The sequence below is a fragment of the Somniosus microcephalus genome, chromosome 34 (genome assembly GCF_052327205.1).
Source record: "Somniosus microcephalus isolate GS21.2 chromosome 34, FLI_Smic_1.0, whole genome shotgun sequence".
Classification (NCBI taxonomy): Eukaryota; Metazoa; Chordata; class Chondrichthyes; order Squaliformes; family Somniosidae; genus Somniosus; species Somniosus microcephalus.
This window is the reverse complement of record NC_141020.1, coordinates 12124221-12150667: the sequence shown is the minus strand read 5'-3', so window position 1 is coordinate 12150667 and position 26447 is coordinate 12124221. Positions and strand designations below refer to the sequence as shown.

Here is a 26447-nt window from a genome sequence, read left to right as displayed (position 1 = left end):
AGTTTCCTGTACTTTAACCCTTTTAGCCCCCAGTATCATTCTGGTTACATAAGTAAGAGAGAAATTTTAAAAAAAATTCGGAGCAGTTTCTATATTTTTTTTTGTACTCACTTCATGATAAAACTTTTAATATCTTTGAATACTCCATAAACACTACTTTGACCGTGACACAGTGACAACGTAAATCTTCCACAGCCGAGCTGGGCCCTCAGTCCCGCCACCTTCGAACAAAGAAAAGACACAAACCTCGGACTGCTGGAGACCAGAGGCCTTGCTCCAGGCGGACACTTGGGTTGCCAACCCCTCCAGGGTTTGCCCTGGAGTCTCCAGGAATTGCCGCTTCAGCTCCAGGACATGGCAGGGCGCAAAAAGCCCAGGAGGAAAATTCGTAGGGGCGGTAAAATTGAAATGGTGGTTTTTTTATTTTTACATTTTCTTTGTACACTTACTTACGAGTTATAAAAATATTGGAGATGGTGGGGAGGGAAGGCCGTTTGACTTGAGAGTCAAGAATCTTTCCAATCCAATTGGACGACAAAGAGTCTGTTCCCTTTCCAATTGGCCGTGGGAAGATGGGGCGCCTGGAGGATGGGCCAATGGCAGGAGTGTGGGGGGGGCGGGGCCCACGGTCATGTGATAAAACCTCCAGAAGAGCACCCAACCGGAGTTGGCAAACCTAGTGGACACTCAGGTTATAACACTTGGCTTTAAGCCCCGTCTTGGCGGTCAGATCTCAGCCTGGGCCGCAGGCGGCCAAACCGAACATTCGCCCCCCCATCCTCCCCCCCACTCCCCTGCCCCGTGCTCCCCACCCCCCGTGTAGGACAGACATCTCGAAGAATACATCAACGTGCTTCATGGGACCTGCGCTCCTGACTTGGGCACTTCCACCACTACATGGAGCTTCCCGACCTCCGACCGCTGCAGATCCCCGCAACCCATACCCCCCGCCCCCCCAGCATCACTGACGGCCTCTGGAGGTGGTTCAGTCCATCTGGTGATGGGCATCGCCACCGCAGGTCCACGAGTCCAGCCCAAAAGGGGGCAAAACTGAGCTCTACCCACTCGCCTCAGTGCCCAGCCCCGTTTTGCCCCGCTCTCTCTCTCTCATGTCTTTCTATCACAGGCCTGGTTGAATTCTTGATGCCATGGATTGCGACCCCTGTAAACAGCCCAAATTGGAGTAGATATCCAATCATTTTTTTTGGGGGGTGTTGGGGCCAGGGGGAGATGGGGAAAAAAATCCCTCCCCACGCACCCAACACCAGCTAGAACAAATTTACACTAATATTTACACAACCAGCTTAACGCACGCTCGCCTCCGTCAGTCACACTCGGAGCCTGATCCGTTTTGGGCTGACATGGCGAGGAGGAGAGAACGGTTCCGGGGTCAAATTTTTCTCCTGCTCCCGCCCACCCCACTGCCCAAAAGACCTGACCGGCTGCAAAAACGTAAAAGAAACCCATTTCGGATCATCGAATGATGCAGCACAGAAGGAGGCCATTCGGCCCATCGTGCCTGTGCCGGCTCTTTGAAAGCGCTCTCCGATTGGTCCCCGCCCCCTCCCGCTCTTTCCCCGTGGCCCTGCAGACTTCTCCGCTTCGAGTCTTTACCCAATTCCCTTTTTTGAAAGTTACTGAATCTGCTTCCACCGCCCTTTCGGGCCGCGCGTCCCAGATCGTAACAACCGCCTGCCTAAAAAAAAAAAATTAAAATGGCAAAACGCCTTTTCTGACACCCAGTTGGAGCCACGTGTTATAAGCTGGGCTTAAAACAAACCCACGACATTTCAGAATTCCATGTCCCATTGACAGTCCGCTCTGTCTCAAATAATTTGCAGTATAATTATTACATAACTGAGTTAGACACTCATACCGGTTACATATACGCATTTAATATTTAATACCACCATCCACCCAGCTTAGGGGAGGGCAGGACAAAGGAGGAGCCAGGAAACATAGTCCAGGACTAACGCCACCCCAGATTAGGACTGCGGGGGTCTTATACCGGACCTCTCACTGTTCCTTCCCCCAATTCAGATTCCCACCCACTCGGTTACGCTCCGTGGGCCAATCCAGAAACTTCGAGAGCATATTTTTCCCTCGCTTTTATGCCCTGGGAGGTGGAGACATTAGTCCTGAAGGTTTTCTATGGATTCTCCTCACAACCGGCGGAAAGGGCAGGACAGCCGGTCATCTCGCTCCTCCTCGGTCTCCAGCGGTTCCGAGCGGGTTTGGACGTGGGCAGAAGTTGGGCGGCCCCCCCCACCCCTCGATCCAGCTGGCGCAAGGCGGCCATGGTCAAGAGCCTTACAAAGGGGGACTTGGATAGTCAGCCTCACCGGTTCGCACCGCGCCGTCATTCTCGGCCGGAGGGTGTTGGGAACGCAAATTGGCTTGAAAACCGCACCCTTCCCATGACTGGCACTGGGCGGTGGTGACCTGAGGGATTGGCCCAAGTCTGCAGTACTTCATTTCCAAAAAGGGACAAAATGAAAACATTGCGATACAGCAACAACAACTTGCATTTACACAGCGCCTTTAGCGTACTGAAACGTCCCAGGGCGCCGCACGAGAACGTAAATCAGACAAAAATTGACACCGAGCCACATGAGGAGATATTAGGACAGGTGACCAAAAGCTTGGTCAGAGGTAGGTTTTCAGGAGGGTCTTAAAGGAGAGGGAGGCGGAGTGGCGGAGAGATTTAGGGAGGGAATTACAGAACAAGATGCACTGCAGCAACTCGCCAAGGCTTCTTCGGCAGCACCTCCCAAACCCGCGACCTCTTCCACCTAGAAGGACAAGGGCAGCAGGCGCATGGGAACACCACCACCTCCAAGTTCCCCTCCAAGTCACACACCATCCTGACTTGGAAATATATCGGCCGTTCCTTCATCGTCGCTGGGTCAAAATCCTGGAACTCCCTCCCCAACAGCACTGTGGGAGCACCTTCACCACACGGACTGCAGCCGTTCAAGAAGGCGGCTCACCACCACCTTCTCAAGGGCAACTAGGGATGGGCAATAAATGCCGGCCTTGCCAGCGACGCCCACATCCCGTAAACTAATTTTTAAAAAACTTAAGAGCCTCGGCAGCTGAAGGCACGGCCACCAATGGTGGGGCGAAGGACATCGGTGGTGCTGAAGAGGCCAGAATTGGAGGAGCGCAGAGATCTCAGAGGGTTGTAAGGCTGGAGGAGGTTACAGAGATGGGATGGGGGGGGGGTGGCGAGGCCATGGAGGGAATTGGATGCGAAGATGGGAATTTTAAAATCGAGACGTCGTTGGATCAGGACTCAATGTTGGCCGGCAAGCACAGCGGTGATGGGTGAAGGAGCGTCTTAAAGGAGGTGCGGTGGAGAGGCTGAGAGAGGGAATGACAGAAAGGGGCAAAACTGACCAGGCTCGTTACCCGAGCCCTTGTACGATACTTGACTGGAGAAGCCTTGCACCAGCTGGAACTTCAAACACTTTCTGTGGTAACATAGAGTTAAATAAATCGCAGTCCGCTAACATTGCATAAAATTAATGCACATCCCACCATCGATAAGCCCATTGGCCTGGCAAAAAAACGGGAAAAAAAATTCCAGCACTCAACGCGCCCTCAGACTGAAACTGCCCTTCAAGCGCCGTCCACGTGCGTCGAGTCCCTCGGCAGCCGAGCGGCTCGTAGTCCACGGAAAGCGCGTCAGCCCGCCAACGAGAGCCATGCTTTCCAATGACTGGCAGGCCAGCCATGGCTCAGTGGGGGCAGCGCCCTCGGCCTCCGCCTCACGAGGTCGCGGGTTTCAAGTCCGCGCTCTGGGGACCGGAGCCCAAAAAAATCTAGGCCCGCGTGCAGCACCCCCCACCCCCACCACCCCGCCCCCCCCAACCCCCAGTGCGGTGCCGAGGGAGGGCTGCGCTCTGGGAGGTGGCCGTCTTTCGGATGAAGCGGCGAACCAGGGGGTCGTGCGCTCTGAGGCGGAGGTAAAAGCTCCCGCTGTTGCGAAAGGAAGAGCGGGAGGGTTGGGGGCTGGGGAGTTCGCCTTAAGTGTCCAAAATTAATTCTTCAACCGACACCACTTAAAAAAAAAAAGTAGATGATCTGGTCATGTATCTCTGGGATCTTACTGTGCGCAAATCGGCTATCACTTCTCCCTACATTTACAACGGCTACGCTTCACAAAAAAAAAGTACGTCAATGGCTGTGAGGCGCTTTCAGAACGTCCTGAGGTGGTGAAAGGCGCTATATAAAGGCAAGTCCTTTCCTTCCTCTCGTTTGGCGTCAGACCGTCGTCATCACCTTGAGGGAGCCGGTGCGGAAGCGTAGGATCTTCTTCTTCAGCGCGTGGGAAGCCTTGATCTTCACGAAGACCTTGGGCTGCGGGGCGTTGCGTCCAGATGTCTGCGGCACCACCTGCTGGGGCCACACCAGCCCCCCGCCCTCCTCGTCCGTGTCGCTGGAACAGGTGCTGAAGCCCGGCGACTCCGCCTCGCTCAGGCTGGACTCGCTGTCGCCGAAGCAGTTGGCGCCGTAGCCCGCGGCCCCCGCCCCCCCCTCCTCGCCCGCCGGGCCCGGCTCGCGGTACTCCGAGTCGCTGCCCGGCTGGCCCTGGGCCCCGGGTGCCTTCTGGTACCTCTTGGGCCGCCGCTGCCCCTCACCTGGCGGGTAGGGGTCGGAGGCCGCTGTCGCCTCTTCCCGGCAAATCTCCGCCGTCGACCTCCACCGCCGGTGGCCGCCGCCGGGGTGGCGCCTGGGCCGCTGCGGCCGGGCCTGCATGGCCTCGTCCCGCTCCACCGTGTTGTACTTGACGCCGGTCGCCCCCTGCTTGTTGAGCAGGCTGTTCTCCGACTGCGAGCGGCAGGTCTTCTTGCCCCGAGGGGAAGGCTTGCGCCCGCTCCTCTTGGCCAGCTCGGCCTCCTCGCTGAAGCGGCACTTCTTGCTCGAGGCCTTGCCCTTCTCCCGAAAGCCCTGGGGCCCCACCTCGGGCGACATGTCCACGGAGCGGCCCTTGTTCAGCAGGCCGCCCTTGGCCTTGCTGCTCTGGTTGGCGGCGTGGCCCTTATAGGGCTGCTGGGCCGGGATATACTGCGCGTTGACCATCTGATACCCTGCGTCGTCGGTGCTGTGCGGGGGCGACCTTTTATCCCTGACCTCTGACCCAACCCGCTGGTCAAAAGACGGAGAATGGACTTCGACGGACTCAGGCCTAGCAGACATAAAAGCCTGAGGCCTGTCATCCAACTCGTAGACGTTTTGGTAATAACTCTCCTGAGGTGAACTCCTCATGGCCGGATGATAATTCAACTCATGATACTCAAGCGAGGTAGGCCTCATCGGAGGGGTGTTGGCCATCAGCCTGATCGGCTTCCTCAGGCTCTGGGAACGCTGAGACTCCTCAGTGCCCTTTTGCTGCTGCACAGCGGCGATGAAGGTGTCTGGAGCTTGGCAGCTTGGCATATTTTTCTTGCCCGACAACTGATCCCCCCCTGCATTCCACTGAGGCCTATACTTTGCAGACGGCAAGCTCCCGTCGTAGCTGTGAGAATTTGAGATATTTCCTCTCTCAGCCGAGGGATACGTTGGCTCACAATTGGCACTTTGTGGACTGGTCGCTTCCACGTTCCTCTGGCACATGCTGCTCTGCCTAATCAGGCCTTTTATGGGCTCTGAGTTGAGGCTAGTCCTTGGCTTGTTGGACCGAACCGGATATATCCTTTTATGAACCAGGCCCGCTATGTAATTCTCCAACCTCTTCGACTGCACGGCCTCCAGGCCTTGGGGCAGCTCGCCCTGGGAGCCGAAAAACATCTCCCCGTCGGCGTCCTGTCTGTAGCTCAGGAAAGAGTTGGGCGAGAAGGGTTTCTCCTCACTGCTCGCCCGCAGGGCCTGGCAGAGCAGCGGGCTTTGGACGGCCATGGCGTGGAGGGGGCTCGGGTAGGGGAACAGGTCCAGGCCATCGCGGGTGATCAGGTCGCACTGGTACTTGGGCCGCACGTCCGCCAGGGCCTCCAGCGAGTCGGAGTGGGTGGCGGAGAAGGAGCGGGGGACGGAGGAGACGTAATCGCTGTCGACGTAGCTCAGGCTCTCCTCTCGGTCCAGGTGCACAGGTTCAGCTGAAACAGCAATGGAGACCCAATGTTAGCAAACATTCTTCAAGCGAGAGTCAAACACTCCCCGGGCAGGTACAGCACGGGTTAGATACAAAGTAAAGCTCCCTCTACACTGTCCCATCAAACACACCCAGGGCAGGTACAGCACAGGTTAGATACAGAGTAAAGCTCCCTCTACACCGTCCCATCAAACACTCCCAGGGCAGGTACAGCACGGGTTAGATACAGAGTAAAGCTCCCTGTACACTGTCCCATCAAACACTCCCAGGGCAGGTACAGCATGCGTTAGATACAGACTAAATCTCCCTCTACACTGTCCCATCAAACACTCCCAGGACAGGTACAGCAAAGGTTAGATACAGAGTAAAGCTCCCTCTACGCTGTCCCATCAAACACTCCCAGGGCAGGTACAGCACGGGTTAGATACAGAGTAAAGCTCCCTGTACACTGTCCCATCAAACACTCCCAGGGCAGGTACAGCATGCGTTAGATACAGACTAAATCTCTCTCTACACTGTCCCATCAAACACTCCCAGGACAGGTACAGCAAAGGTTAGATACAGAGTAAAGCTCCCTCTACGCTGTCCCATCAAACACTCCCAGGGCAGGTACAGCACGGGTTAGATACAGACTAAAGCTCCCTCTACACTGTCCCATCAAACACTCCCCGGGCAGGTACAGCACGGGTTAGATACAAAGTAAAGCTCCCTCTACACTGTCCCATCAAACACACCCAGGACAGGTACAGCAAAGGTTAGATACAGAGTAAAGCTCCCTCTACGCTGTCCCATCAAACACTCCCAGGGCAGGTACAGCACAGGTTACATACAGAGTAAAGCTCCCTCTACACTGTCCCATCAAACACTCCCCGGGCAGGTAAACATAGAAACATAGAAGATAGGAGCAGGAGTAGGCCATTCGGCCCTTCAAGCCTGCACCGCCATTCAATGAGATCATGGCTGATCATCCAAATTCAGTACCCTGTCCCTGCCTTCTCCCCATATCCCTTGATCCCTTTAGCCTCAAGAAACATATCCAACTCTTTCTTGAATATATTTAATGAACTGGCCTCCACCGCCCTCGGTGGCAGAGAATTCCATAGGTTCACCACTCTCTGGGTGAAGAAATTCCTCCTCATTTCAGTCCTAAATGGCCTACCCCTTATCCTTAGACTATGACCCCTGGTTCTGGACTCCCCGGTCATCCGAAACATCCTTCCTGCATCTAGTCTGTCCAGGCCTGACAGAATTTTATAGGTTTCGATGAGATCCCCTCTCAATCTTCTAAACGCCAGTGAGTATAAGCTCAATCGACACAATCTCTCCTCATACTTCATTCCTGCCATCCCAGGTTTCAGCCTGGTGAATCTTCGCTGCACTCCTTCCATGGCAAGAACGTCCTTCCTCAGGTAAGGTGACCAAAACTGCACACAATACTCAAGGTGCGGTCTCACCAAGGCCCTGTACAACTGTAGCAAGACATCCTTGTTCCTGTACTCAAACCCTCTTGCTACGAAGGCCAACATACCATTTGCCTTCTTAACCGCCTGCTGCACCTGCATGCTTACCTTCAGCGACTGGTGCACAAGAACACCCAGGTCTCTTTGCACTTCCCCTTCTCCCAATCTATTGCCATTCAAATAATAATCTGCCTTCCTGTTTTTGCCACCAAAGTGGATAACCTCACATTTATCCACATTATAGTGCATTTGCCATGTTTCTGCCCAATCACCCAACCTGTCCAACTCGTACTGGAGTTTCACGACATCCTCCTCACAGCATACCCTCCCACCCAGCTTTGTGTCGTCTGCAAACTTGGAGATATTACATCCAATTCCCTCGTCCAGATCATTAATATATATTGTGAACAGCTGGGGTCCTAGGACCGATCCTTGCGGTACCCCACTAGTCACTGCCTGCCACTCAGAAAACGACCCGTTTATTCCAACTCTTTGCTTTCTGTCCGCCAACCAGTTCTCTATCCAAGTCAATACCTTGCCCCCAATCCCATGTGCCTTAATTTTGCACGCTAATCTCTTATGTGGGACCTTATCGAAAGCCTTCTGAAAGTCCAAATACACCACATCCACTGGTTCTCCCTTATCTATTTTACCAGTTACATCCTCAAAAAATTCCAGTAGATTAGTCAAGCATGATTTACCTTTTGTAAATCCATGTTGACTTTGTCCGACCCTGTCACTGCTTTCCAAGGGCTCTGCTATTACATCTTTTATAATGGACTCTAGCATTTTCCCCACTACCGATGTCAGGCTTACCGGTCTGTAATTCCCCGCTTTTTCTCTACCACCTTTTTTGAATAGTGGGGTAACATTAGCTACCCTCCAATCCATGGGTACCGTTCCAGAGTCTATCGAGTTCTGGAAGATGACCAGCAATGCATCTACTATCTCTAGGGCCACTTCCTTAAGTACCCTGGGATGTAGACCATCAGGCCCTGGGGATTTATCGGCCTTCAGTCCCATCAATTTTCCTAACACTATTTCCCTACAAATACTGATTTCTTTCAGTTCCTCCCTTTCATCAGACCCTATGTTCCCCGGCATCTCTGGGAGGTTATTTGTGTCCTCCTTTGTGAAGACAGAACCAAAGTATGTATTTAGTTGGTCTGCCATTTCCTTGTTTCCCATTATAAATTCCCCTGATTCTGACTGTAAGGGACCTATGCTTGACTTCACCAATCTTTTTCTCTTCACATATCTATAAAAGCTTTTACAGTCAGTTTTTATGTTCCCTGAAAGCTTACTCTCATATTCTATTTTCCCCTTCTTAATTAATCCCTTTGTCTTCCTTTGTTGACTCCTAAACTGCTCCCAATCCTCAGGATTATTGCTTTTTCTAGCCAATTTATATGTCCTCTCCTTGGATCTTATGCTATCCCTAATTTCCCTTGTTAGCCACGGTTGAATCACCTTTTTTGTTTTATTTTTATGCTAAACTGGGATGAACAAATTCTGTAGCTCATCCATTCGGTCTTTGAATGTTTGCACCCTCCAGACTTCACCTTCTCCTTCTCCTTCTTCTGCTTCATTTGCACAGGTTAGATACAGAGTAAAGCTCCCTCTACACTGTCCCATCAAACACTCCCAGGGCAGGTACAGCACGGGTTAGATACAGAGTAAAGCTCCCTCTACACTGTCCCTTCAAACACTCCCCGGGCAGTTACAGCACGGTGTTAGGTACAGAGTAAAGCTCCCTCTACACTGTCCCAACAAACACTCCCAGGGTAGGTACAGCATGGGTTAGATACAAAGTAAAGCTCCCTCTACACTGTCCCATCAAACACTCCCAGGGCAGGTACAGCACGGTTAGATACAGAGTAAAGCTCCCTCTACACTGTCCCATCAAACACTCCTAGGGCAGGTACAGCACGGGTTAAATACAGAGTAAAGCTCCCTCTACACTGTCCCATCAAACACTCCTAGGGCAGGTACAGCACGGGTTAGATACAGAGTAAAGCTCCTTCTACACTGTCCCATCAAACACACCCAGGGCAGGTACAGCACGGGTTAGATACAGAGTAAAGCTCCCTCTACACTGTCCCATCAAACACTCCCAGGGCAGGTACAGCACGGGTTAGATACAGAGTAAAGCTCCCTCTACACTGTCCCATCAAACACTCCCAGGGCAGTTACAGCACGGGTTAGACACAGAGTAAAGCTCCCTCTACACTGTCCCATCAAACACTCCCAGGACAGTTACAGTACGGGTTAGATACAGAGTAAAGCTCCCTCTACACTGTCCCATCAAACACTCCCAGGGCAGGTACAGCACGGGTTAGATACAGAGTAAAGCTCCCTCTACACTGTCCCATCAAACACTCCCAGGGCAGGTACAGCACGGGTTAGATACAGAGTAAAGCTCCCTCTACACTGCCCCATCAAACAGTCCCAGGGCAGGTACAGCACGGGTTAGATACAGAGTAAAGCTCCCTCTACACTGTCCCATCAAACACTCCCAGGGCAGGTACAGCACGGGTTAGATACAGAGTAAAGCTCCCTCTACACTGTCCCATCAAACACTCCCAGGGCAGGTACAGCACGGGTTAGATACAGAGTAAAGCTCCCTCTACACTGTCCCATCAAACACTCCCAGGGCAGGTACAGCACGGGTCAGATACAGAGTGAAGGTCCCAGGGGGGCGGCGGGTGTTACGGCGGGGGAGGTTACTTGTTTTTGTGTTAGGTAGGAAGCCAGAAGCCATGCACATTACACCAGCAAGTGTTGGTATACAAATCACATGAGACTGTGTCTTCCACATGTTCCATCAGTTCAAAGAGAGCCCCTTATTGCCAAGTCCAAATCCAGGTACCATTGCTGGGTAGATTATTGTTGGGCAAGGGTGTTATGGATTACGGAACCAAGGTTGGTAAATGGAGTTAAGATACAGATCAGGCTTGATCTAGCTGAATGGCGGAACAGGCTCGAGGGGTTGAATGGCCTCCTCCTGTTCCTATGTTCCCTTCTCATCTCCGGTTTGTGTCTCCTGACTCCTGACCTCTACCCAGCGGCTCCTTCAGGACAGGTCTGTGTGGGGGCGTCGGGCAAGGACAGCATCGGGCTGGGCCGCGAGGCCTAACACAGTCGAATATCCTGCTGCCCTGCACTGTCCAGGCCCACGTGTGAGGATCGTTCCCCTTGGACGAGGTACCGGAGGGCATTCAGGCACACATGCGGCAAGAGTTCGCACCCACCCCAGTGGGGGGGCGGAGAGAGAGAGAAAACATTTCAATGGGATTGGTGGGGGGGGGAAATAAACGTAACAGAAATGGTCCCCTCAGCAAACGATCGCTGAAGGTAATTTAAGATAATTGGCAAAAGAGACAGGGGTGGAGAGTTGAGGCGACATTTTTATTTTTTACGCAGCGAGTTGTTGTGATCTGGAACGCGTTGCCTGAAAGGGCGGTGGAAGCAGATTCAATAGTAACTTTCACAAGGGGAATTGGAGAAATACTTGAAAGGGAAAAATTTGCAGGGCTGTGGGGAAAGACTAATCGGACAGCTCCGCCAAAGAGCCAGCACCGGCACGGTGGGCCGAACGGCCTCTTTCTGTGCTGTCTCGTGCGATGAAAGCGGAAGTGCTAGTTTTTTTTTTATATAGTTGTCTAGCCGTCGGGCGGAGTTGTTGACACGTCACGTACCAAACGCTCCCGCCCGCCCCCCGTCCACACCACCCGTCCCGGCCAGAGGCTTCTCCCGGGTATCCGCTGGTTGGCACCTACCTAAAGATTTGGGGCGTTCATTTGCATAATGAATGCGAGCATCAGCTAAACCGATCCGCGAATAGTTGCACGCGGCAGGCTGAAAGTTGGAAAAGCATTCGGCAAAGATGGAGGCGGAGGAGTCGGACAGCGCTGGGGATGGGCCTTCACTCAGCTCATAAAAGCCTGCAGGATGGAGCAGAGGTGGTGGGGTTGGAGGAGGGGGAGGGGGGGGGGGAGAAAAGAAGGAAAAGGGGGGAGCGGGGAGGTAGAAAAAAATCAGAACGTTAGGGTGTGGCTCAAACATTCGCACGGATTTCAGTCAGACGAACGGCAGCCGTCCGAACCTTTTTCTCCCTTGTCTCCCAGAATTGTACAAGATAACAGCCAACAGCCACTAACCCAAGAAGGTACCCTCCCAAATGTGGGTGGTGTCCGTAGAGAGTGCATTAAGCTGCATAACACAGGAGTGCAGTACTGGTGGGGACAGGTCTGTCACTGTATAACACTCGGGTACAATACTGGTGGGTACAGGTCTGTCACTGTATAACACTGGGGTACAGTACTGGTGGGTACAGGTCTGTTACTGTATAACACTGGGGTACAGGACTGGTGGGTACAGGTTTGTTGCTGTATAACACTGGGGTACAGTACTGGTGGGTACAGGTCTGTCACTGTATAACACTGGGGTACAGTACTGGTGGGTACAGGTCTGTCACTGTATAACACTGGGGTACAGTACTGGTGGGTACAGGTCTGTCACTGTATAACACTGGGGTACAGTACTGGTGGGTACAGGTCTGTCACTGTATAACACTGGGGTACAGTACTGGTGGGTACAGGTCTGTCACTGTATAACACTGGGGTACAGTACTGGTGGGTACAGGTCTGTCACTGTATAACGCTGGGGTACAGTACTGGTGGGTACAGGTCGGTCACTGTATAACACTGGGGTACAGTACTGGTGGGTACAGGTCTGTCACTGTATAACACTGGGGTACAGTACTGGTGGGTACAGGTCGGTCACTGTATAACACTGGGGTACAGTACTGGTGGGTACAGGTCTGTCACTGTATAACACTGGGGTACAGTACTGGTGGGTACAGGTCTGTCACTGTATAACACTGGGGTTCAGTACTGGTGGGTACAGGTCTGTCACTGTATAACACTGGGGTACAGTACTGGTGGATACAGGTCTGTCACTGTATAACACTGGGGTACAGTACTGGTGGGTACAGGTCTGTCACTGTATAACACTGGGGTACAGTACTGGTGGGGACAGGTCTGTCACTGTATAACACTGGGGTACAGTACTGGTGGGCACAGATCTGTCACTGTATAACACGGGTACAGTACTGGTGGGCACAGATCTGTCACTGTATAACACTGGGGTACAGTACTGGTGGGTACAGATCTGTCACTGACAGCGGGAGAAATGTGAGAAATATGAATTGAATATATCACTATTAGCTGTGTTTGGTTAAATGTGAGTAAGCTGAGTGACAGCACAGTTCTCAAACTGATCTTAATACAATGCAATACAGCCAAATGCAGTTAGGTGTGTTTATCCTGCATGCTCTAATCTGCCCCTCCCGATCTCTGTAACCTCCTCCAGCCTCACAGCCCTTGAGATCTCTGCGCTCCTCCAATTCTGGACTCTTCAGCATCCCCAGATTTTAATCGCCCCACCACTGGCGGCCGTGCCTTCAGCTGCCTGGGCCCCAAGCTCAGGAATTCCCTCCCTAAACCTCTCCGCCTCTCTCTCCTCCTTTAAGACGCTCCTTAAAACCTACCTCTTTGACCAGGTTGTTGGTCGCCTGTCCTAATATCTCCTGATGTGGCTCGGGGTCAAATTTTGTTTGATAATCGCTCCTGTGAAGCGCCCTGGGACGTTTTACTACGTTAAAGGCGCTATATAAATACAAGTTGTTGTTGTCCCTTGCCACACGTCGGAATCATTGCTGAAGGTAAGCATGCAGGTGCAGCAGGCGGTTAAGAAGGCAAATGGTATGTTGGCCTTCATAGCGAGAGGGTTCAAGTACAGGAACAAGGATGTCTTGCTGCAGTTGTACAGGGCCTTGGTGAGACCACACCTTGAGTATTGTGTGCAGTTTTGGTCGCCTTATCTGAGGAAGGATGTTCTTGCCATGGAGGGAGTGCAGCGAAGATTCACCAGACTGATACCTGGGATGGCAGGAATGACGTATGAGGAGAGATTGGGTCGATTAGGCTTATATTCGCTGGAGTTTAGAAGAATGAGAGGGGATCTCATTGAAACTTATAAAATTCTAACAGGACTAGACAGACTAGATGCAGGAAGGATGTTCCCGATGGCGGGGGGAGTCCAGAACCAGGGGTCACAGTCTAAGGATAAGGGGTAAGCCATTTAGGACTGAGATGAGGAGGAATTTCTTCTCCCAGAGAGTGGTGAACCTGTGGAATTCTCTACCACAGAAGGCAGTTGAGGCCACTTCACAGAATCACAGAAACCCCACAGTGCAGATAGAGGCCATTTCGGCCCATCGAGCCTGCACCGACACATATCCCACCCGATCCCCGTAACCCCTACACCAACACATATCCCACCCTATCCCTGTAACCCCACGTATTTAATCCCCCTAACACTAAGGGTCAATTTATCATAGCCAATCAACCTAACCCGCACATCTTTGGACTGTGGGAGGAAACCGGAGCACCCGGAGAAAACCCACGCAAACACGGGGAGAATGTGCAAACTCCACACAGACAGTCGCCCGAGGCCGGATTCGAACCCGGGTCTCTGGCGCTGTGAGGCAACAGTGCTAACCACTATGCTACCGTGCTGCCAAATATATTCATTAAATATATTCAAGAAGGAGTTGGATATATTTCTTAAGGCTAAAGGGATCAAGGGATATGGGGAGAAGGCAGGGACAGCGTACTGAGTTTGGATGATCAGCCATGATCGCATTGAATGGTGGAGCAGGCTCGAGGGGCCGAATGGCCGACTCCTGCTCCTATCTTCTATGTTTCTATGTTTCTCCCCACTTCGGCTGCCCGACAGTGTCAGCAAACCCAGGACTCTCTGGCTCAGCGCTTCCGGGAATTGCGAGGAGCAGCTCAGCAGGGCAGGGAAGGGAGAAGGGCCTCCTTATCGCCAACCGACCCGGCCGCAGTTCGGACCCAGTCTTGCCTCACGGGGCAGTCGCGTTGCCGTGCCAACCGGGAAAGGCCCTGGATTTGACCCCCGGCCAGAGTTTTCTGTTCTCATGCGGGGTGTTGGCAAGGGGTGGGGGGTGGTGGTGGGGGCGGGCGGGGGGGAGGTTGGCGCTACAATTAGCCTCAGTGCCCCTGGGCTGGGCAGGGGTTAAGAAAAAGTCAGGCTTCCCACTCCTGATCGCTCGTCCGCGATTCCTCCTGTAAAGTGCGCGCACGCAGGCGTGAGTCAAAATCCGGCTCGGCGTCGATGGTTCCTCCACACACTTCCCCACCCCCCACGGTCGAATAGCCCATTGTGCACTCGCTGTGTGGGCTCCCGCGTGAAGCACAAGGGTGCCGGAGAGCAACCAGACCCCTACAGGGGCGACGGGGGCGGGAGGGGGCGCGGAAGGGAGAAAACTGGGCAAGTGAGGGAGGTTGTGTAGCGATTCTCATGGGCGATATGTTCGTGGGATGAATGATTTCAGAAGCTGCAGGCACTAAAAGGGGTGAGCAGTGAGGTAAATAATTGCTGCCCGCTCAGCCTCTAATAGTTCTCAGTTTACCAACGTCACTAAAGAGGGAGCAACATCTATGGATTGCGTATATTGTTTTTCTTAAGAACTAAAAAAAAACACATTTCTCTTTCCTCTCATCTGCAAAAGTGTCGATCTCCCTCCTGGGACTGACCCAGGTTCCCGCTCTTCGTGTGCGAGGTGGCGAGCAGCAGTGGGCTATTCGACTATGGCCGGCATCTTCACCGAGCCTGTTCCCGTGCGCAGGATATCGGGGAGGGTTGGGCTGATTTTTTATTTTTACCCTTTCCAGCTGAACTGCCTCAAATCAGACCGGGGGTGGGGGGGGGGACGGACGCTGGGATCGCCCTCGGCTGGCGGGCCTCAGTTCCCGCCTCAGCGGGCCCGTCACGTTGAGGGTGTTCAAGATGTTCAGTCCTGGTGGCTGCACGGCCTGGAGCTTAAACGATTCCACTGACCCCCGTCAATCTCGAGCGGCTGGTATTAACGGCTATTGTGGGGTTTGGAACATCCTGAAACACCAGGCCCACGAGGACGGAGCAGGAGAGAGCAAAGGAAGATGAGCCCTCGCGGGGCCGCAGAAGGTCTAGGAGCCGCAAGTTGGGGGCAACACCCCACCCCCGATCCGAGTGTAGTTTGAGGTCGACTATCTTTCGTTTGCTGTCCTCCGAAGAACAAAGAAAGATTGGCATTTCTATAGCGCCTTTCACAACCACCGGACGTCCCAAAGCACTTTACAGCCAATGAAGTACTTTTTGAAGTGTAGTCACTGTTGTAATGTGGGAAATGCGGCAGCCAATTTGCGGCAGCCAAACAGCAATGTTGATAACGACCAGATCATCTGTTTTTAGTGATGTTGGTTGAGGGATAAATATTGGCCCCAGGACACCGGGGAGAACTCCCCCCCGCTCTTCCTTTCGAAACAGTGGCCGCGGGATCTTTTATGTTCACCCGAGGGGGCAGGCGGGACCTGGGTTTAACATTTCATCCGAAAGACGGCACCTCTGACAGTGCAGCGCTCCCTCAGTACGGCAACTGTGGGGAGTGTCAGCCTCCTCGACTTTTGTGCTCGCTACGGAGCGGGACCGGAACCCACAACCTTCCGATTCGGAGGCGAGAGTGCTACCCACGGAGCCACGGCTGACAGAGCAGTGCCGTTGGGCCACAGACTCGCACACTGTGAAAGCGCGCGATTGCCCAGCTGATTAAACTGAAGGGAGGCCAGCCAGAGCGAGATGAGTAAAAAGACAGAGACCTGTCTATTGATCCCTCGATCAACATCACTAAAACAGATGATCTGGTCATTATCGCATTGCTGTTTGTGGGAGCTTGCTGTGCGCAAATTGGCTGCCGCGTTTCCCACATCACAACAGTGACCACACTTCAAAAAAAGTACTTCATTGACTGTAAAGGGCTTTGGGACGTCCTGAGGTTGTGAAAGGCGCTAAATAAAGGCAAGTTCTTTTTGCTTATCTGTAAAGTTGGGCCTTTCGTTTTAATAGAGGGCCTTTAGTGCTGCTAAGGATGCTGGGATAGTCCTTCCTCCATCGCCTTCCTTCGCTCCCCAGAGAACGCAAGACACAGGCCGGGCAGATTGGCACGGCCCCTACAGGCACGAGATCATGAGCTTGAGCCAGCCAAACCTGTCGTGATTACAGTACTGGACGAGCTAAACCAGAGGTCGCGAGTTCAAAGCCCTCCGTGGCAAGTTATGTGAGGTGAGGTCAATAAATGTAGTAATTATTGCAAAGGGCCCAGAAAAATGACCACGAAAGTAGCTGAACTGTTTTAAGAAACCCAACTGGTTCACTGACGTCCTTCAGGGAAGGGAACCCGACCCCCGCACCCCACCCCCTTACCTGATTTAGCTGACTCCGTGATTAACTCCTGACACCCTCTGAAGTGACGTAACAAGCCGCCCAATTGTACAAACAATTGCTAGGAAGTAGTACCCGTCTTTCGGATGAGACGTTAAACCGAGGCCCCCGTCCGCCCCTCTTGGGTGGACGTAAAAGATCCCAAGGCGCTATTTGGAAGAAGAGCCGGGGAGTCCTGGGCCAATATTTATCCCTCACCCCGCAACAATAAAACAGATGATCTGGTCATTAGCGCATTGCTGCTTGTGGGAGCTTGCTGTGCGCAAATTGGCTGCCGCGTTTCCTACATTACAACTTAATTAAATTACACATTATTTCTCTCCGTCTGTCTGTTTCTCTCTCTCTCTCTCTCTCTCTGTCTGTTGTGTATGTACCTTTAAGAGAATAACTGGTCTCAGACTGCAGTACCGGCAGTGACCACCCCTGTATAAAAGGCGCTAGAGAGCCTCTGTTTGTTAGTTTTTCACTATTGACTTCCACCAGTAAAGGACTTGTTTGTTTTCACTCCTGCTGGTCCGTGTCTCAATCATTCACGGACTTAACACTGGCGACGAGTAAGAAACGAACTTACCTGCAACTCGGCAGCACCTCAGACGACGTTGTTGAAGGTCGGAGCCAGAAGAAAAAAAAAAAGAGTCCAAAGAAACTTGAGAAACGGGTGTCGACCGTCAATCATCGGTTTGAAAACTTGCAGGAGACTTTCCAGAGCCAGGCTGGGTTCCTCGGTCTGTGGTTTCCCAGCTAATCGGGCTGGTGGCAGGTAGTGCTCTGATCCTTCTTGGGCTGCGGCTCGGGAGGCAGAGAGAGAGAGAGGGTGGAGCACACAGGGCGCGGCCGGTGCTTCGAAGCCTGGCAGTGTTCGGACCTAAGAAGAGGGAGGGAAGTGTCCCAGAGGGTCCGCTCCATGACGGGAAAATAATAAAAGAAAAACAATCAATATTTAACGTGCAAGAAACCGTGGAAAGCAGCGCTAACAACAGCGGGGAAGAAGGCAAAGCGCGGGAGGAGCCATTTTAGATTTGCAAGATGCCGAAGACTGGCTGTATCACTGCTTTTGATAATACATTAGAGGACTGGACCACGTATGTGGAAAGAGTCGAGGTATATTTCGAGGCAAACGAAATAGCGGAGGGGAAAAAGGCATCGATATTGCTAAACTTAATGGGCGCTAGAACGTACGGCCTATTGCGGGACCTGATTACTCCAGCCAAACCGAAGGCGAAGAGTTTTAATGAAATTGTTGCTGTCCTACAGGAACACTTAAACCCTGCACCGCTGTTGATAGCAGAAAGATTTAAATTCCACAGGAGAACTCAGCACAAAGAGGAGAGCAATGCTGAGTATCTTACGGAACTATGCAAGCTATCAAAGCACTGCCAGTTCGGAGCAGGACTGGCAGATACCCTACGGGACAAATTTGTCTGTGGACTCCTGAGTGAAGGAACACAGAAGAAGTTACTCTCAGAAAAAAAGAGCTGACGCTAGACAAGGCTTTCAGCGTGGCAGTATCGTATGAAGCAGCAGCCAGGGGAGCTGCAGAAATTCAACAAAAACCACAGGAATACGGCACCCACGAAATGACACGGGGATTTGCAAAATGTTATCGCTGCGGCAGAACTAACCATGACCAGAAGGACTGCTGGTCCAAAGACAAAATATGCAGACAATGCGGGAAGATTGGACACATTGCACGAGTTTGCAGGTCTGGGAAGAAGACCAGCGACAACAAAAAGGCTACTAAGGAACCGTACAAGAAAGTACAAAAGATGACGGACAGTAGTTCCGAAGACCAGATGAGCGATAGTGAATCCAAGAACAGGAGACTAAGCTGTCTCAAACTTCACAATGTAATCGCAAAAGAGGATCACCGAACCATTTGGGTCACCCTCACGATAGCAGGGTCCCAAGTTAAAATGGAATTGGATACAGGATCAGCGCTAACCGTCATGAATCGACGAGACTACGAGCGGCTATTTTCACACATACCCTTGAGAGAGACATCCATCGTCTTGACGACGTATACGGGGCAAAAAGTATACCCCAGAGGAAAAATAAGGGTGCCTGTCGAATACAATGGCAAGAAAATACGGAAATTGTATCTCTACATACTGCCAAATGGTGGACCACCGTTATTGGGACGGGAATGGATCAGGAAGATAAACTTAGATTGGCATTCCATTCATGCAATGACGGTGGACGGTAAAAAAGATGAAGACGTCACTCCTGGACGATTGTCAACAATCTTAGCTAACACCAAAGAGGTATTTCAACAAGAACTGGGCACGCTTAAAGGCGTAACCGCCTTGATAAAAATAGAAGAGAATGCAGTTCCCAAGTTTTTCAAAGCAAGACCGGTACCATATGCAATTCGCCCAGCCGTCGAGGCAGAGCTGGAGAATCTGGAGAAGGCGGGCGTGTTGTCTAAGGTCGACTGGAGCGAGTGGGCGACACCCATCGTTCCCGTCATGAAGAAATCGTTAAGCAATAAGTCCGGAGAGCCAAGGAAGATTCGCATCTGTGGGGATTTCAAGGTGACGGTGAACCCTATCCTTCACACAGTACAATATCCTCTTCCAAGGATAGAAGACATCTTCGCCTCACTGTCTGGAGGGAAGCGTTTTACAAAAATTGACCTAGCACAAGCATGTTTGCAGATGGAGGTTGAAGAGTCCTCTAGGAAGTATCTCACGATAAACACTCACAAAGGTCTTTACCAGTATCATCGATTGGTATTCGGAGTAGCATCGGCTCCGGCGATATGGCAAAGAGCGATGGAACAAGTCCTGCAAGGGATTCCGGGGACTCAGTGTTACTTGGGCAACATCCTTGTAACAGGTGAAGATGACAGTGAACACCTTAACAACCTAGAACAGGTGCTCACTAGACTACGGGAACATGGGCTGCGAGCCAACCGCCCCAAGTGCGAATTTTTTAAGAAACAGATATCGTATTGTGGCCACGTGATTGATGAAGAGGGGTTACATAAGTCCCCTGACAAAATTGAAGTGGTTGTTAAGGCCCCAGCGCCTGAAAATGTGTCGCAACTGAGGTCATTCCTCGGATTAGTGAATTACTATCATAAGTTTTTGGCGAATTTGTCGACAATTTTGCACCCACTGAACGCCCTGCTACGAACGGGGGTAGCATGGAAATGGAGCGATGATTGTAAGTGTGCTTTTCAGAAGAGTAAGGACGTAATCACTTCAAGGGAAGTATTGGCTCACTACAACCCAGCACTGCCGATCAGACTGGCGTGTGATGCGTCTCCCTACGGCATTGGGGTGGTACTGTCACATAAGTTCCTTGATGGGTTAGAGAGGCCGATAGCTTTTGCGTCACGCTCGTTAACTTCTGCCGAGCGTAACTACGCTCAGATTGACAGAGAGGCCCTCAGCCTAGTGTGGGGGGTGAAGAAGTTCAATCACTACCTGCACGGTCAAAAATTTACTCTACTAACCGATCATCAACCTCTTGTCTCCATTTTCAACCCTCAGAAGGGCGTACCGATAATGACGGCACAACGGCTGCAGAGATGGTCCCTTTTCCTAGGGGCACACCAATATGACATCGAGTACAAAGGAACTAAACAGCATGGAAATGCTGATGGATTGTCACGTCTACCGTTGCCGACGGTGGAAGAAGAAGACCTTGCAGTGGATCCAATGGAGTTATTCCACTCGACCATAGTCGAATGTCTCCCTGTGACGAATGCAAACATAGAAAAGGAAACACGGAATGACCCGACACTATCACGGGTCTATGATTTAACGGTGAAGGGATGGCCAGCACATGGCGAACCACTGCTGCCAGCATTCTCGCCGAGAAGAGAACAGCTGTCAGTGTGCAGAGGAACCTTGATGTGTGGATCCAGAGTAGTAATTCCACCTAAGTTGACGGATAGAGTACTCAATGAGCTTCATGAGGGTCATCTGGGTGGGGTAAAAATGAAGAACTTAGCCAGAGCGTTTGTGTGGTGGCTGGGAATCGATAGAGAAATCGAAGAGATGACCAAGAGCTGTGCAGGATGCCAGAAGGTCCAAAACGCCCCACCAGAAGCTCCTCTGCGTCCATGGGAGTGGCCCTCATCTCCATGGCAACGGGTGCACATTGATTTTGCTGGTCCCTTCATGGACTCGATGTTTTTAATTGCGGTGGATGCACATTCAAAGTGGCCAGAGGTAATAAAAATGTCCTCAACCACCACGGAAAAAACTATCACAGTTTTGCGAACCATATTCGCCAGGAATGGGCTGCCTGAATAGATTTGCTCTGACAATGGACCACAGTTTGTGTCTGAAGAGTTCCGGAGGTTCTTAAAGAACAATGGCGTTAAGCATTACACATCTGCCCCATATCATCCAGCCACTAATGGATTGGCCGAGAGGTTTGTCCAAACATTCAAGAAGGCTATCAAGGCAATGTGTAATGAAGATATACCCCTACAACACAAGGTGGACAACTTCTTGTTTGCCTACCAGAATGCGACACATGCGGTTACCAACCAAACTCCAGCCATGATGTTCTTCAATCGAAGACTACGATGCCGCTTGGATTTGGTTAAGCCAAACGTCCGAAGAGATGTGGAGAACAGGCAGTTTCAGAATATGAATGAAAGGCCGACCAGGAGTTTTAAGATAGGTCAACCAGTTTTGGCCCGGGACTACCGCACTGAGAAATGGCAGCCAGGAACGATTTGTACATGACAAGGACCTCTCATGTATACCGTGGACGTTGGGGAGAGCATTGTAAGACGCCATGCTGACCAGATTCTAGAGTCACTGGAAAACGTCAACTCCACACCACGATCTGATACACCTGGTAATGAAATTGACGTTCCAATTGCAGCTACCGCAGAACCGGTAATATTGGAAGCAGATGAACCAAACAAAGACATTGATCCCGACGCAACATTGCCAGAAGAACCTGATACCCCAAAGAGGCGTTATCCAGACAGAATCAGGAAGCCTCCTCAAAGACTGAACTTATAATTGCTTAAACTTAACCAATGTATCTAGCAACAGTAATTGTGATTGTAATTCATTATCATTTAGTTGTTAAATGAATGTTATGTACTGTTTATCTAAAAGGGGAGGAATTGTTGTGTATGTACCTTTAAGAGAATAACTGGTCTCAGACTGCAGTACCGGCAGTGACCACCCCTGTATAAAAGGCGCTAGAGAGCCTCTGTTTGTTAGTTTTTCACTATTGACTTCCACCAGTAAAGACTTGTTTGTTTTCACTCCTGCTGGTCCGTGTCTCAATCATTCACGGACTTAACACTCTCGCTGTCTGTCTCGCTCTCTCTCTCGCTGTCTGTCTCTCTCTCGCTGTCTCTCTCTCTCTCTCGCTGTCTCTCTCTCGCTGTCTCTCTCTCTCTCGCTGTCTCTCTCTCTCTCTCGCTGACTCGCTGTCTCTCTCTCGCTGTCTCTCTCTCTCTCTCGCTCTCTCTCTCTCTCTCTCGCTGTCTCTCTCTCTCTCTCGCTGTCTCTCTCTCTCTCTCGCTGTCTCTCTCTCTCTCGCTGTCTCTCTCTCTCTCTGCTGTGTACGGGTTTGACTGGAGTTCGTGAAACAGAATCTTCAGTAGTTTTCGATACAGCCAAAACCGAGAATTAAATAAGGAAAAGAATTAAATTGTTTTGGGTTAAGATAATTAATAATTAGTCAGTTTTTGCATTGATGAGCTGCCATTCTGGCCTATGTTGTCCCTTTAATGCTGTTTCTGTTCATTAGACCATCGACCATATTTAAAAGTCATTTTTCTTTGACATTGACCGTTTCAGAATTACAGAATACTATTCCAATGTCACTATTCCTCATTTCCCCTCCGTGTTGCTGTTTCACCCCCGGCTTATTTGAACCCCAGTCAAGTAAGACCTTGATTTCGAAACTTTAATCAAGTTTATCTTAACTAAATTACCGTAACAATTTAATTATCATTAAATTAAAAAAGTGACTACACTTCAAAGAGTGCTTCACTGGCTGTACAGCGGCACAGGCACGATGGGCCGAATGGTCTCCTTCTGTGCTCTATCATGGTATGATTCTGTGAAAGCGTCTATGGTAGCCCCGAGGTCATGCAAAGCAAGGCTTGCTCAGTAGAAGGCCCACCTTCGCAGGGCAACTGGGAACGAGTGAGAAAGTCGTCCTTGAACATTCCGAGAACAAGGAGGCCTGACAAAGAAATAAAAAATCTCGCTCGTGAAGCACATGTGGTGTTGTGAGGCTTGAGAGAGTCGGGGAGGAAGGGGGGAACATTTATTGGGCCGACTCCTCTTTGCTTTGAGGCACACTTGGTCGATTGTTATCTCGTTACGGGCAGCGCGACATGCCGTGATCGCGACTCTTGTTGTTTCGTGTGACCGGGGGAAAAGCTTCTAATGGGAGGTCTAGTTTGGCTGTCCATCCGATGGCCTCCTGAGATGTCAAGTGGAGAAACAAGACGCCTCCTGCAACAGATCTCAGGGGGCGGGTTGACGTGATGTGTTCCGTGGTCTGGGACTCATGGGCCACCGTCGCACTTCGGGCCCGTCCCTCCTCTCCCACTGGTGGCCGCTTCGTCCATGCCCTGTGCGGATTGGGCCGCGCGCCGCCTGCGAGGGAGGTCGAAGCCGGATGACCTCTGCTGTTGGGATCGGCGATGAGGCGCTGGTTCTTTACGTTGCGTGCGTCCCACGATTCCGTCCCTCTGGATCGTGGGTTTGATGCCTGCACGTGAATATCGGCTCTAACAGAACGTGTGAAAACAGGAGCGGAGACAGTAATGACCTCTTTCACGGATTAGCTTCACTGCACGTCTCACAGTGACATTGAGTGCTCAGGGACATCATGGAGCTGCTTTGTGAAATAATTCAATCAATGAAGGTTTTTTTACAGCTTAAAAACAAAAAGGGACAGAGAATTTCGTATGAGGAGAAATTGGGTCGACTAGGCCTGTATTCACTAGAGTTTAGAAGAATGAGAGGGGATCTCATTGAAACGTATAAAATTCTGACAGGGCTTGACGGACTGGATGCAGGGAGGATGTTTCCCCTGGCTGGGGGCGGGGGGCGGGGGTCTAAAACGAGGGGTCACAGTCTCAGGATACAGGGTAGGACATTTAGGACTGAGATGAGGAGAAATTTCTTCACTCAGAGGGTGGTGAACCTGTGGAATTATCTACCACAGAAGGCTGTGGAGGCCAAGTCACTGAATGGCCCAGAAATTCAGGTCTCCACGGGTGAGTACGCACGGGGTACTCACCCGTAGGCCCAATGGAAGTGCTGGTTTCCTGCATGCACTGCGCATGCGCGGGAAACCGGCACTTCCGTGCCCTTGAACGAAGGGGTTCAGAGGTCGAACACGTGCGCGGGGGAGGCTGCGCATGCGCATCAAACTTCGGGGTTTTTTTTTTTTTTAAAACAGGTTTTCCCGGGAACGTAAGCCTGTAGTATTTAGAAATGTAAAAAGCAGGCGTAAGGCCTGCTTTTTACAAGGTAAGTGGTGAATTAATTAAAATTAAAACATTTTTTCCACAGGTTTATTATTTTTAAATACTTTAAAGCAAGGTAAGTTTATTTTTAGCCCTGTTAGAAAATAAAATTATTTTTTTCAAAAATTTAAATTATTGCTTAAAATGGTTATTTCATGTAATTTATAGTTTATTTAAAAAATATGATTTAAAAAAAAAAATTATTTGAAGATTTATTGCTATTTTGGGGCCGTGGTATTTATAAGTCTTGACAGCATTCCCTGTCAGACTTATGAATGGAGCATTCCCTGCTCCGATTAGCTCCCCATGGCCCACGTGATCCCAGGGGACGCATCGAACTAACTGCGCCCCTGGGATACGCAAGCACTGCGCGCCGGCAGTTGGAGCAGGCCCAGGATCGGAATCCCACGCGGGCCCACAGCTCAACGGCCGGCGCGGAAGGCAAGTGCAGGTCGGGGGCTTGCACCCGCGGGAAGCCCCCGACCCAAATTTCTGGGCCAATATATTTAAGAAGGAGATAGATAGATTTCTAGACACAAAAGGCATCAAGGGGTATGGGGAGAGGGCGGGAATATGGTATTGAGATAGAGGATCGGCCATGATCGTGTTGAATGGCGGAGCAGGCTCGAAGGGCCGAATGGCCGACTCCTGCTCCTATTTTTCTATGTTTCTAGAAACAGGGATGGACAGAGGGGGGCGCAAGGACAGTGTGGGACAGGCAGAAAAATGCACAGAAAGAGAGAGAGAGAAAGAAAGAAATTGCATTTCTATAGCGCCTTTCATGACCTCAGGATGCCCCAAAGTGCTTTACAGCCAATGAAGTTCTTTTGAAGTAACAACAGAAAACGCTGGAAAACTCAGCAGGCCAGGCAACATCCGTGGAGAGAGAAACGGAATCAACGTTTCAGGTCGAAGACCCTTCGTCAGGACCTGAAACGTTGACTCCGTTTCTCTCTCTACGGATGTCGCCGGGCCTGCTGAGTTTTTCCAGCATTTTCTGTTGTTATTTCGGATTTCCAGCATCCGCAGTATTTTGCTAAAGTACTTTTGAAGTGTAGTTAGTGTTGTAATGTAGGAAAAGAGACATGCAAAGACAGAAAGACACAAATATAACAAGACAAGGATAGAGAGAGAGAGAGAGAGAGAGAGAGAGAGAGAATGGATTGGACGTCCTCTACAGAGTCATCCGACAAGAGGGACTCTTCAGCCATGGAAAGGTTTCACGCCGCACTACGCCCGTCTGGGCCCGCGCACGGTCCTCTCCTTCAAATTCCTGGAGCAGATGAACAAATATAGGAAAAGAGACATTCAAAAACAGAAACAGGCACAAATATAACAGGACAAGGATAGACACAGAGAGAGAGAGAGAGAGAGAGAGGGGCGGGAACGAGCTGGAGATAGAAAGATGGAAGAAAGAGAGAGAGAGAGAGAGAGAGACGGACAGAGACAGAAACAAAGAGGAAGAGCCAAAAACCAGAGAGGCGCAGAAAAGGACCGAGCGATACAAATAGACAGAAACGCACAGGCAGAAACAAAGACACCATTAAGGGGGAGACAGGTATCGACAGAGACAGAGACACATTCAACGTAGAAACAGAGAGCGACAGATAGAAAGAGGTATAACACAGAAACACTAATACAGAGGGAAATAAAAATGAAAAGTAGGTAACAGACAAAAGAGGAAGAAGAAACAGACAAGAGAAAGTATTAAAAGGTTAGAACTAAGCGGCTAGACAATCCAACTAGATTTCAGTGGTACTGACAGGCAACTGATGTGGGAAAATATATCAGGAATAACCCAAGGGCAAAGAAATCAACGTTGCCCCGAAGCTGACCTCAAACCTTGACTTGGGACATTGTGCATCCCTTACACAAACATCTGGAACCTATCGTTTCTCTTGACAGATCCAGACAGATGTGCTGGGTATTTTCAGCCTTTTGGTGTTCACGTATTAGGGTTCAGTTTGCTGAATGCCTTGTAGCAGCAGGCAGCCTCATCCGGCGGCCGGCACATCCCGGGCGCGCAGCTCCCGAGCTTCCTTCCGTGAATTTCCGCATTTCTACGGTTGGAGACACT

General features: G+C 51.0%; 1 protein-coding gene across 2 annotated transcripts in view; it reads right to left on the bottom strand.

The window, feature by feature from the left end:
• Positions 1-810: 810 nt before the first annotated feature.
• The window catches only part of LOC147096770 (dapper 1-like), a 73955-nt gene continuing 48318 nt past the window's right edge, over positions 811-26447 (bottom strand). The window contains exons 3-4 of one of the 2 annotated variants that reach the window (XM_085973386.1): positions 11334-11498; positions 811-6098 (exon numbers count right to left, since the gene is read on the bottom strand). In XM_085973386.1, the coding sequence (XP_085829512.1) occupies positions 4267-6098; positions 11334-11498 (1997 nt within the window). In that variant the 3' untranslated portion in view covers positions 811-4266. The remainder of the gene's footprint in view (positions 6099-11333; positions 11499-26447) is intronic. The other variant, XM_085973387.1, reaches the window with a different exon arrangement.